The 12,195-nt window shown below is 47.6% G+C and overlaps 1 protein-coding gene across 3 annotated transcripts in view; it reads right to left on the bottom strand.

The window, feature by feature from the left end:
* The window catches only part of FEZ2 (fasciculation and elongation protein zeta 2), a 68,379-nt gene extending 57,608 nt beyond the window's left edge, over window positions 1-10,771 (bottom strand). For 2 of the 3 annotated variants that reach the window (XM_060244163.1, XM_060244155.1), the window contains exon 1: window positions 10,386-10,770. In XM_060244163.1, coding sequence (XP_060100146.1) covers window positions 10,386-10,657 — 272 coding nt within the window. In that variant the 5' untranslated portion in view covers window positions 10,658-10,770. Of the gene's footprint in view, window positions 1-10,385 lie in introns of all 3 variants that reach the window. The other variant, XM_060244171.1, reaches the window with a different exon arrangement.
* Window positions 10,772-12,195: the final 1,424 nt, after the last annotated feature.

The following is a 12,195-nucleotide window of genomic DNA, read 5'->3' as shown; positions in this document are numbered from 1 at the left end:
TCGCCAGTTCCTTCCTGACCGCTGGAAGTCCCTACTGGAGGGAGACCGTCAGCAGTGGGGAAGGAGGGCGGGTAGTGTGAATGCACAGATGACCACTCGAAGATCTACAGTTACAGGTAAGCAACCTGTCTATCGTCTTTGTGGTCTCCGTGCTTCACACTCATGGGAGATTAGCAAGCAAGACATACCTGGAGGCGGGAAGACGGTCAACCGGAAGAAACAGCGTGCAGCACCGCAGTTCCCTAACGAGTCCTCTGTTGAGCATGCACGTCCAGCGCGTAGTGCGTCATAAAGGCATGTGGAGAGGACCAGGTGGCAGCCTTGCAAACATCCGTCAGGGACACGCCTTTCAGGAACGCCACCGACGTCGCCATCGCTCTTGTAGAGTGGCCGCGAATAGGCCCAGGTAATGGCTTCTTAGTCAACAAATAACACAATTTAATAGTCTCAGTGAGCCACTTTGACAGTCTCTGAGATGAAATCCTGGAACCTAACTTAGGGGCAGCATATGAAACAAAAAGCTGCTTGTCCTTGCGAAAGCTTTTGGAACGACTTAAATAAAACAATAAAGCACGCTTTACATCTAAATCATGCAACCTACATTCCTCATCTGAGGAAGGCGAAGGGTGAAAAGTGGGCAACCAAACTTCTAAGTTGAGGTGGAACTGAGAAACCACCTTTGGGAGAAAAGAAATATCAGGAGCTAACGAAACTCCAGCTTCCTGAAAAACAAGATACGGGTAGTCACAGCGCATCGCTGTGAGCTCTCCTGCACGACGTGCTGATGTGATGGCTACCAAAAACACAATCTTCCATGAAAGGAGCTGTAACGAACACATGGCCATCGGCTCAAAGGGACGAGTCAGTCTGTCCAGCACCAGTCAAATCCCACAACTGTGGGGGCGATCTAGATGGGGGGATGAAGCCTAAGCAGACCCTTCAAAAACCTCTTAGAATGAGGGTGTGCAAAAACAGAATGTCCCTCCACTGGTTCATGGAACGCAGATATTGCTGCCAGATAAACCTTAATGGAGGAAAAAACAAGGCCAGCATCCACCAGCGATAGCAAAAACTCAAAAATTACCGACAATCCCACCCTCTGGGGAGGAACTGAAGAATCAACTAGGAACTGAAGGAACTTCCGCCACTTCCTATCGTAGGAAGTCTGGGTGGAAAGTTTCCTGCTATTCAGGAAAACATGCTGGACTCTACTAGAAAACCCACAGGGTTGATGAGCCACGCTGTCAGCTTCAGGTGGGGCATGTTGTGATGGACGACATGACCTCCCTGAGCTGACAGAAGGTCCGGTTCCACCGGAAACTGGTAGAAGACCCCCCTCGCCAACTGGAGCAGGATCAGGAACCAGTTCTGGCGAGGCCACCAGGGAGTCACCAGGATGCAGCACGGGTCTTTCTCTTGCGATTTTGTTGACCACCTTAGTCAACAACGGCAGAGGCGGAAACAGATAGAGGAACTGACCTTCCCACGGAAACAGCAGACTGTCTCCCAATTACTCTGGATCCGCACCCCCTCTGGAACAAAACAGAGGACACTTCCTGTCCTCAGCTGTGGCAAAGACATCCACCTGAGGATACCCCCAAAGCTGGAAAACAGGTTGGAGGAAGCGCCACTGCAGTACCCACTCGTGCGGGGAAGCTGTGCCCCTGCTGAGGGAGTCTGCCTGCAAGTTGAGGACCCCAGGGAGATGTGCAGCTTTCATGAAGATGTCGTAGTCCAGGCACTCCAACAACAGATCCAGAGCCAGGGCACCGAGCCGTCGAGAGACTGCAATGCAACAACCTTCCCCGTCACCAGGGGATGGAAGGAGCGGAGAGCAAAATGAACTGCCAGCAGTTCTAAATAATTTATGTGGCAGTGAGTCAATTTCAGAGGCCAAGGGCACCCCACACACAGACCGTCCATGTGGGCCCCCCAACCCCACAAAGATGTATCTGTTGTGATAGTCACAGAAGGTGCAGGGAGATGAAATGGAGCTCCCTGGCAAATGTTTCTCTTTGACCTCCACCAATGCAGAGCTTGAAGAATCGCTGGTGGAATGGTAAACCTCTTCCGAGCTGAGTCTCCCAATTGCCGAAACTGGTGGAGAAACCAGAGTTGTAGGCCTCTCATCCTCAGCTTCGCAAAAAGTAGCACGCTTGTCGTTGCCACCATCAGCCCCAGCATCCGCTGCAGCTGCTGCGCCGTGCCCCACTTTTGACTTTGCAGAAGTTGCACAAGGTTGATGATGTCCACCGCTCTCTGTTGAGGCAGGAACGCACGATGCAGGTTCGTATCCAGCAAAGCCCCTATGAACTGAACTGTCCTTGATGGAGTAAGGTGTGATTTCTCCAAATTGACCTGCAGACCCAAGGTGTCGAGAAGACGAAGAGTGACAGCAATGTGGGATGATAAAGCCCCTTTCGACTCCGCCACAAGGAGCCAGTCATCGATGTATGGAAAAACGACTATCCCTTGAAGCCGGAGATGGGCAGCCACAACGCTCATCATCTTTGTGAACACCCAAGGTGCAGTGGACAGACCGAACGGAAGGGCTTTGAACTGGAAGTGTTGAGAACCTACTGCAAACTGGAGGAAACGTCTGAACACAGGATGGATGCTGATGTGGAAGTATGCATCCTTGAGGTCCAGTGTTGCCATCCAGTCCCCTTGGTTGATGAGGGGCAGGATTGTTTGAGGAGTGAACATTCTGAACTTCTGGTACAGGATAAACTTGTTGAGATTCTGAAGCTCCATAATGGGTCTCAAACCCCCATCCCGTTTGGGAACCAGGAAGTAACAAGAGTAGAAGCCTCTCGTCCTGGCCTCCATCGGGACGGTTCTATGGCTTGTTTCTGTAGGAGGTTGCTCACCTCCGCCAGCAGAGGTGGGGAAGGGGGTGTGGTGATTACCACGGATTGGGTCGGAATCTGAACGAAGTCTATTCTGTAGCCTTCCGCTACGATGGGAAGCGCCCACCTGTCCGTTAAGATAGACTCCCAGGCCAGTAGGAAAGGGCGGAGGCGGATGGAAGAAGAAAGAACGGTAACGCGTGCTACTGAAAAGTTAAAGGCCCTGCTTTTGAGGGTGAGTGCCCTTGGACTTGCCAGTGGTCTGAGAGGCATATCGGTTTCTATTGTTCCCCCTGTATGGAGACCTGCTTTCCGGTTGAGTAGAGTGAGGTCGCCACTGCTGTTCCGGGGAGAACTTCTGGTAGGGTTTCTTGACCCAGGGTTTGTGCCACTGTTTGGATTTGGGAGCTCTGGAAGGTGCCAGAACTCCCAGGTTTCTAGAGGTTTTTATGCTCTTGTCAATCTCTTGCAGAGCAGTATCGGTCGTGGTACTGAAGAGGCCTTCTCCCTCGAATGGCAAATCCTCCACAAAGGCCCTGGTGTCTTGTTGGAGAGCTGTTGACCTCAACCAGGAGTGGTGTCGAAGGCAGACGGCCGACGTAATGGTTTTTGCAGAAACGTCCACCATATGTTTTGCTGCAGCCAATTGCTGTTTGGCTACAGCAAAACCCTCCTTCTGCAGCTTCTTTGCTGCCACTCTTTTCTCCTCACTCAGGGAGGACAGGAGAGGGGTGAGCTGATCCCATACAGAGTATTGGTATCTAGCCATGCACGCAGCATAGTTAGATACCTTCACTCCCAGAGCCCCTGCAGAGTAAAACTTTCTCCCCACATTGTCCAGCTTCTTCCCTTCCTTATCTGGTGGAGAAGAATGAACCTTGCGAGCCTTTGAGGAAGATGACACAACCACAGAATTCGGCTTTGGATGTGAGAAGAGGATACATGTGGTCCAATCTCCTTGATGACACCGAAGTGGAGGCAGGCTTCGCCCAGGGCTCCTTCACTGTCTGAAGGATCACCTTCGTCACAGGCAATGCAATAGCTGTAGATGTGTCACACTGCATTATGTCAAAGATTGTATCATCCACGACAGGCTGCGGCTGTGATATTGGAAGGGAAAGAGAGGTCGCCATCCTCTTAACCAGGTCTCTATACGACTTCAGATCCTCCGTTGGCGAAATAGGAAGATCCTCAGCTGTATGCGACACTGGTGAAGGTTCTGGAGCTCTGTCCGGATCGTCGGTACCGATTTCTGATTCTGACGAGGAGGATTCTCTTCGCAGCGAATGCTCCGAAAGCATCGGTGTCGACTCTCTAATTGGTGATCGAATCGCTACCAATGAACGTGAGTGGGACTCCTCCACCGCTACAACGTGCCTCTCAGGTGGGATGGGGATAGCTGCCGACGGGCAAGGTCTGGAGTGATGGGAGAGTCTCAATATCTGAGATACCTCAGATTGTCGGTCCCACTCTGCATAGTCCCGTGGGGGGGGGGGTACCATTGGTACGGTGGATAGGAGTACGAATATGGCAAAGGCCAATGACGCTGATCCCAAGATAGAGGTGGTGGTGGGAAGCAACAAAGTGCTGACGATGGTTCCACTTCTCTTTGACCTTTCGCCTGGTCCAACAGCTCCGCGAATTATATCGATGCTGACACCTCTACTTCTGAGACCGAGTCACTCTCACTACACCGCCTCGATCCGGAGGAATAGGATCGCTGGGTGAGATTGATCTCCTGCTCCGATGCCGAGAGACGGAGTTGCTGTAAAGTGCTGCCTCTCGACACTGAAGGGCTGAGACGAGGGGACACCAGGATTTTTCTTGCTGGAGCCGTCGATGGCGAAGCATCTCGAGAAGTCGAGGGAGTGCGGGACGACCTCTTCTTCCGTTTTTCCTTAGACTTCGCCTTCTTCGGCGCAGATGATCGGGACCCCGACTCATCCTGATGCCTCTTCGCTGGGGTGTCCACCGACCCTTCAGAGGGACGCTTTGTGGATCGCCCATGCTCGATGGGCATCTCGGTCCTGATCGGCGATGTATTGGCCGATGAGACCGTAAGGGCCGTGGACTCTCCCATCGGTACTGACGGGCCCGATGCCATCTCCTGCGGCCGAAGTGCCAATTCGACCAATGCAGCCGAAAGTCTTGCTGCTCGATTCTTGTGCGTCTGCTTGGAGAAGCTTAGGCAATGCACACAAGAGTCCACATGGTGCCCTTCGCCCAGGCAAAGGAGACAAAGGGAGTGGCCGTCAGGGGGGGCAATCTTCTTCCCACAAGATCAGCACCTCTTGAAAAACCCCCAGTGCCTTTCCATAGACGCAAGGAAAAAACCCGCTCAGGAAAGTCTTTGAGGGGAAAAAGCGAGGCTCCGAAGTCCAACAACAACACTTTTTTTTAACTTAACTAACAACTAACTACGCTAAGAAAAATAACAAACGGGCTATATACAACAAGAGATAAAGGCAATCCAACGACTACCTTACCGACCGGGGACACATGAAAGGGAATCCTCTCAGCGCGGCGGTCAGAAAGGAACTGGCGAGATCCCCACACTGGCACCGGTGAGCATGCGCAATGGGATGCCTGCGCATGCCCATTGGCGCCGAGTGCGGAAAAATCCCGGGCTTTTTAGGTACCGATTCGGGGATCGGCGCAGGCGCACTATCCCATGAGTGTGAAGCACAGAGACCACGAATAAAATCATCTAGAGAGAAGTGGTCCTGAAGGTACGTGGGTGATGGCTTAAAGGTAAAAACTAGGACCCTGAACTAGATCTGGTGTTCTACTGGAAGCCAGTGCAGCTTGTACAGCACAGGATGAATGTATGCCATCTGAGGGATCCCAGTAAGGACCCATGCAGCCGCATTCTGGATCTGTTGGAGATTCCAGGTCAGGTGCAAAGGTAGGCCTGCATAGAGCAAATTACAGTAGTCGATTCCAAAGGTGACTGTTGTGTGGATTACTGTGCCCTAACCTGGCACAGTTGGAAAAATGCAGCACCTTAGGAACCAACAGTTTTCCAGGGTATTTCATGAAATGTCTGACAAAGTGAACTTTAATTCACCTGTAAAATTTAGATGCTGCCGGACTCAAATTTGGTTAAGAGAAACCACTAACTCAGTAAGGCTTCACATACTATTCTTGTTGATAAAGTGATAAAATGTGGTTTGGATCCTATTACTGTTAAGTGGATCTGTAACTTGTTGACTGATCGCACCCAGAGAGCGCTTGTGAATGGTTCCTTATCCTCTTGGAGTGCCTCAAGGATCTGTCCTGGGAGCTGTTTTGTCCAACATCTTCATAAATGATTTGAATGAAGCAATAGAGGGAATGCTTATTAAATATGCAGATGATACTAAATTGGGAAGGATCACAAATACAGTAGAAAACAGAGACAGGATATAGGATAATCCTGACAGGCTAGAAAACAGGACAAAAACAAATAAAATGAATTTTAACAGGGATAAATGTAAAGTTCTGCATTTACATAGGAAAAATCAAATGCATAATTATAGGATGGGGGAGACTTGCTTATGTTTATTTGATTTATATCCCACCCTCCCCACCAAAGCATACCAGGGCGGCTCACAATGCATAATAGAACAACAATAAAAACATTTAAATTAACATTAGATTAAAACAATTTGGTGCTAATTTCCATACAGTTTAAGGATGGCATTCAGTGATCTTAAACATCCATTAGATCTAATATCTTGGCAGTTTTTATCATTTCAGTTAAAAGCTAGATGAAATAGTATTGTCTTGTCTTGGCAGTAGGTTGTGCAAAAAGATCTAGGGGTCTTAGTGGACCAAACACTGAACAGGAGTCAGCAGTGTGATGTGGTGGCTAAAAATACAAAATAGCTGTGTTCTGTAAGATGCTACACTTGGGTTCTGTAAATGACTATATTCAGAAAGTACTCCACAATTATACAGACAATATAATAAATATACAGAATGCTAGACAGACTCCTCCATAGGTGTTATGTTGATAAAATAAATCCAGATGTCCAAGAACAGTCAAGTTCTTAAAGCAATAGCACACAATTCTCTTGGTGGCTCAATCTTCCATCCTCACTTGTCGTTGGTACGCTGTAAATCAATGTAGTATATAATACAACGTGATTTCCGGATATCTGTGCATTTCAAGAAAGGTGCCCTTCATCAGGTAGGTTAACTTCATCAAAGGGCAACTCTCCCCATAAATAATTTCTATGCTCCAAAGAGTCTTTTTCATTCAAAAAGAACAATCTTTCTTAAGGGGATCCTGATTAAAAATTTCTTGCAGCATAAGTCATATATTCTCAGTCTCGAGTGTTATCCCTCTACACTCTTTGGACATTTGGATTTATTTACAGAACAGTTATTTTGTATTTAAAAGGTGGTTCCTTCTCTTACTTTTGGCAGTAGCTAAAAAGGCAAATGTGATTTTGGGCTGTATCAACAGAAGTATAGTGTCCAGATCACGTGAAGTGATGGTATCGCTTTATTCTGCTCTGGTTAGAGTATTGTGTTCAGTTTGGGGCACCACAGTTTAAGAAGGATATAGACAAGCTGGAATGTGTCCAGAGGGCAACGAAGATGGTGACGGGTCTGGAGATCACATCCTATGAGGAAAGGTTGAAGGAGATGGATATGTTTAGCCTGGAAAGGAGACGACTGAGAGGTGATATGATCACCATCTTCCGGTACTTGAAGGGCTGTCATATAGAGGATGGTGCAGAGTTGTTTTCTGTTGCCCTGGAAGGTCCGACCAAAATTAATGGGTTGAAATTAAATCAAAAGAGTTTCCGGCTCAACATTATGAAGAACTTCCTGACAGTTAGAGAGGTTCCTTAGTGGAACAGGCTTCCTCAGGAGGTGGTGAGTTCCCATTCCTTGGAGGTTTTAGATGGCTAAATGGCCATCTGACAGCAACGCTGATTCTGTGAATTAGGCAGATCATGAGAAGGAGGCAGGAAGGGTTGCATCAGTGCTTAGTTCTTGTGACGGTGGTGGTGGCGGCCACAAGTACAGCCACCTTCAAGAGGGGTTTAGATAAAAATATGGAGCACAGGTCCATCAGTGGCTATTAGCCACAGTGTATGTGTATATATAAAATTTTTTGCCACTGTGTGACACAGAGTGTTGGACTGGATGGGCCGTTGGCCTGATCCAACATGGCTTCTCTTATGTTCTTATGTTCTTTCTTACACGCTCAGGGAAATGCTGATTGGCACTCTGGGGTCAGCAATTTTTCTCCAGGCCAGTTTGGCAAGGAATCCTGCAGTTTTTGCCATCTTCTGGGCATGGGGATGTATGTGTGTGGGAGAGATATTTGTGAATTTCCTACAATGTGCAGGGGGTTGAACCAGATGACCCTGGAGGTCCCTTCCAACTCTATGTTCCTTCCCTTATTTTAGTTTGAGTAGTTTGACTTGCCTTAAGCATTGCTTCAAAGCATTGAGAGAATGACTATATATGCATTGCTCTAATAATATCAAAACTTAATGTACAAACAAAGTCCAAAGAATAATAATAGCAGAACAATCTATTAGTAATGCAGTCCAATCAAAGGAGTCTTGCTTTTCAAATGCTTTCCAAATGAGTGGGTGGGAAGACATCAAAGGTGGTGGTGGGGCACTCACCCAGAACCTCTTTCTAGGGCCGTATGTAAATAATTCTGGATCCTCTCAAGCTTTTAATTCTGGACTTTAACTGTGATCTGCTAGGTCATAACATCTAGCATGCTTAGTCCTTCATAAACTTATATTACAGATTAATAGTGAGCATCAGACTACTTTTGCTTATCTTGATAAGTACATGGAAGCAGATGGAATGTTAAAAGTTCTCTAAGGATGAACGAGTGCATGTAGGTGCAGTCTTCTTCCAAGGATAATGCAAGATTATGTTCTATGTAGAAGCGGGACGCACCTGACACATACCACCTAGTAATGCTAGTGCAAAGGTAGTAGAAGCTTCCATACAGATGTAACCTGAAACCCATAAATAATATTTGGAAGTCCTTTCACAATGGTGCTCCTAAACTAATTTGTTGAGAGCTGGTGTGGTATATGATTAGCATGTCAAACATGGAATGGGAGGCTCAGGTTCAAATCCCCACTGTGCCATTAAGCTCACTAGGTGACTTTAGGCTAATCATGTCCCTCTCTCAATTCAACCCACCCCATGGAATTGTTAGGATAAAATTAGGGAAGGTGAAGGAGTATGATGCATGCTGCTCTGAGCTCCTTAGAAGAATAGTGGGATATGATGGTAATTAAGCCTCTTTTTAAATTCTGTGAGTCAAGATTTTTTGTGGGAGTTTTATTTAATACTGTAGTTTGTTTGCTGCTTAGCGTGCACAAGAACCTGAGGCTTCTGATACTACTTCAATCTAACAAGGGAGATCTACATGAAAAAGCAAGCTCACTGCAGTCCATATCAGAAGAAAATAAATTCAATGTGCCTAGGTGAATTTTTTGAGGTAGATTTGCATCCACATTGGCAGCGTGCATTTACCCCGGGAGGCTTTTTGTATGTACCTAGAGCTGAAATTACAGCCATGAGGTTCCAAGATTCTTATGTGTGACACTTTTTGGAGATACTTAAGGAGTCATCATTTCAAGCTTATTAAAAGGCTTAAAACACCTGTATAATTGTACTTAAAGTTAAATTGAAATAATGATTTGACAATTGCTGTACAATTGGAAAGCATTTTCATGATTTCATCATCTGGCATTTGAAAAAGTAAGTTAACTATTCCACTTGCTAAATTCTTAATTTATACCAATTATTTTTCCTTGATTTAAACCAATTATTCTTCCCTGAGCCCTACTGCAGGTTAACATGGCTACGCACCTGAAACTGACTCGAATGAGGCTCCACTAGTCACAGCTCATGGCTGAAGTTACATTGAGGTATCTTAGCTCACAAGTGCACTTGTTAGGCCCTATAGCTATACATGAAAGCTAGAAGGTTTTGAACACTATCATTCTCTACACCCGGTGGCACACAAAAGCTTTGTTATGCGAACTTACCCTTGCACATAACATAAGAGATAAACGAAGATCAAGCTCCTGCCAACGGGTCAAGTTGCCAGTTAGCCGCATTCCATTAAAAGACAGGGTGTCGGCGATCATCATCCAAAGTAAAATAAACTGCGACCAGTAACACAGAAAAGTATCCTGCCTGACTCCAGGGGTACTCTGCCCTAAAGAATTAAAAATTCAAACTAGGGGATAGTAACTATGTGAGTCCACCTAAAGCTGCCTCCAAAAGGTTTCTGGCTGCGGCCAGGGAAAGGGAGAGCTATGCATAGTAGGCATCAATATCCTGCAGGCTGCAGCAGCACCCTATTCCTTCGCATTTCACAACAGGCAGGGTGCAGGGGAGTTCAAAGGCATCGCCTTGCCGAAACGCCCTTCAGAGCCTCAGGGATGGACTTCCCTATACAGTTCTAAGTCTCCCCGCCCCGCCATCCCGAAAGAAGGACCTCCGGCCACCCTCGACCTCCCCGGCCATCGCCGCGGGCTCCTGGGCCAAAGCACTCACTCGTCCTCCTGCAAGGCGCTCTGCTCGCTCAGGGGCCGCAGCGGCAGATGAGCTTCTCCACCCTCACAGTTCCGAGGGGCCCGAGGCTGGAAGCAAAGCGGAAGCCTCGTCCTCAAGTCGCCGCCATCTCCATCGTCCCAAGGGCCCTCCTCTCCAGCAGGAGTCGCCGAGGGCTTCGGACGCTCGACCTCCGTAGCTGGCGGCTGGAAACCGGAGAAGTCCTGCCAGTCCCCGGCAGGGTCCCGCTGCGACGCCGCCATTGCAGCCGCCATAGCTGACGGCGTGAAGCAGGCAGAGACCGACGGACCGGGCCCAGCCTGCGCGTGCTCGCCCGCCTGTTTTTTCGTTCTGGCGCTTATCAGCGCGCTCCCGGTTGCCGGGGCGGAAGGGAAGAGGGTGGGGCGGCCAGTCCAGTAGAAGAGGCGGACCGAAGCCCTGTTCTGGCTTGCAAGCCGGGGCTAGGAGGTTTTAGCCCATTCCTTCCAGAGTCTCTGAGGCATTTTAATTCATCTTTCTCTCCTCGGAAGCTGCTTTACAGGCCTGTTAGTCCCTAGAAATAACTTGGGTGACTAGTGTTCCCTCTGAACTGAGTTAGTGTGAGCTAGCTCACAGTTTTTTTAGCGTTCAGCTCACACATTTTTGTCTTATCTCAGGAAAAAAGGCCCCAGAGCAAGCTAATTCATGCAGTAGCTCACAACATTAATTCCAGTAGCTCACAAAGTGAAATTTTTGCTCGCAAGACCCCACAGTTTAGTAGAGGTGTCGAATATGCAGTTCAGGGGCCAAATGAGGCCCCCTGAGGGCTCCTATCAGGCCTCTGAACAACTGGCTGTCATCTGTTTCCTTCTCCATATATCTTGCTTTCTTCTGCATAACAGCTTGATTTGCAAGACTTGCTCAATTGCACAGGAACTGCAGTGCAAAACCTCTATTTTCTCCAATGGCTAAGGCTCCTCCCTTGGGGAGGAAGGGGGGAGGAATAGCTTGCTTTGCCAGGCTCTCTCAATTGCACAACAGAGCTACTGAGCCAAGCCTGTTTTCTATTGGCTGAGGCTCCACTTCCCAGTCCCCTGTGGAAGGAAGGAAGGAGCCAGAGCTTCCTTTGCCCAGTTCCCTGGATCCCATGGGAGAAATACAAAGAAAGTATCTTTAAAACCAGTGAGTGCTAACGTTTTAACCTTTTAAACATGTTTTAAGTTTTAAAAAAATATATATTTGAGTTTGTCTGTGTTCTTTATAAAATTTATATCTCTGCTACCTAATCTTAAATAAGTACACATGTGGCCCAGCCCTGCATGGCCCGACTCAACAAGGTCTCATTTATGTCAGATCCAGCCCTCATAACAAATGAGTTTGACGCCCCTGGTTTAGAGTGAGTATTGCTTGTGACAACGAGGCTCCCACAAGCAGTGTAATGTCCTAAATGGGAGACCCATGGAAGATGGCTTAGCTTCGGTATCTAGAAAAATCGAAAAACCCCACTTTTTTTTAGAAACTACTCAGATGTCATGAGCTTTCAGAACTGCCACTTTCAGGCCTTCAGTCCTTCATTCTGATTTCTACTGAATATGTACAGAATGCCTTTTCTATTTGGTGGTCTGAAGAAATACCATTTTTGGGGAGGGGGGGGGGGAGGTTTGAACTGAGTAAAAACCTTCACTCTGAATTTTAAAAGTTTTTCTCCCTGGGCAGGGAACAGGCAGGAGTGGAAGTTAGTTGAATTGCTTTCTAGCTTTACCTCAGCTACCTTTTTAGAAATGCTTGTAGGTGTAGTTAGAGACAATGGCATGTTCCATTCCCTTTCCCTCCT

Source organism: Heteronotia binoei, chromosome 1 (genome assembly GCF_032191835.1).
Source record: "Heteronotia binoei isolate CCM8104 ecotype False Entrance Well chromosome 1, APGP_CSIRO_Hbin_v1, whole genome shotgun sequence".
NCBI classification, from domain to species: Eukaryota; Metazoa; Chordata; class Lepidosauria; order Squamata; family Gekkonidae; genus Heteronotia; species Heteronotia binoei.
Note: the sequence above shows the minus strand (reverse complement) of the source record. Positions and strands in the feature narration are given on the sequence as shown.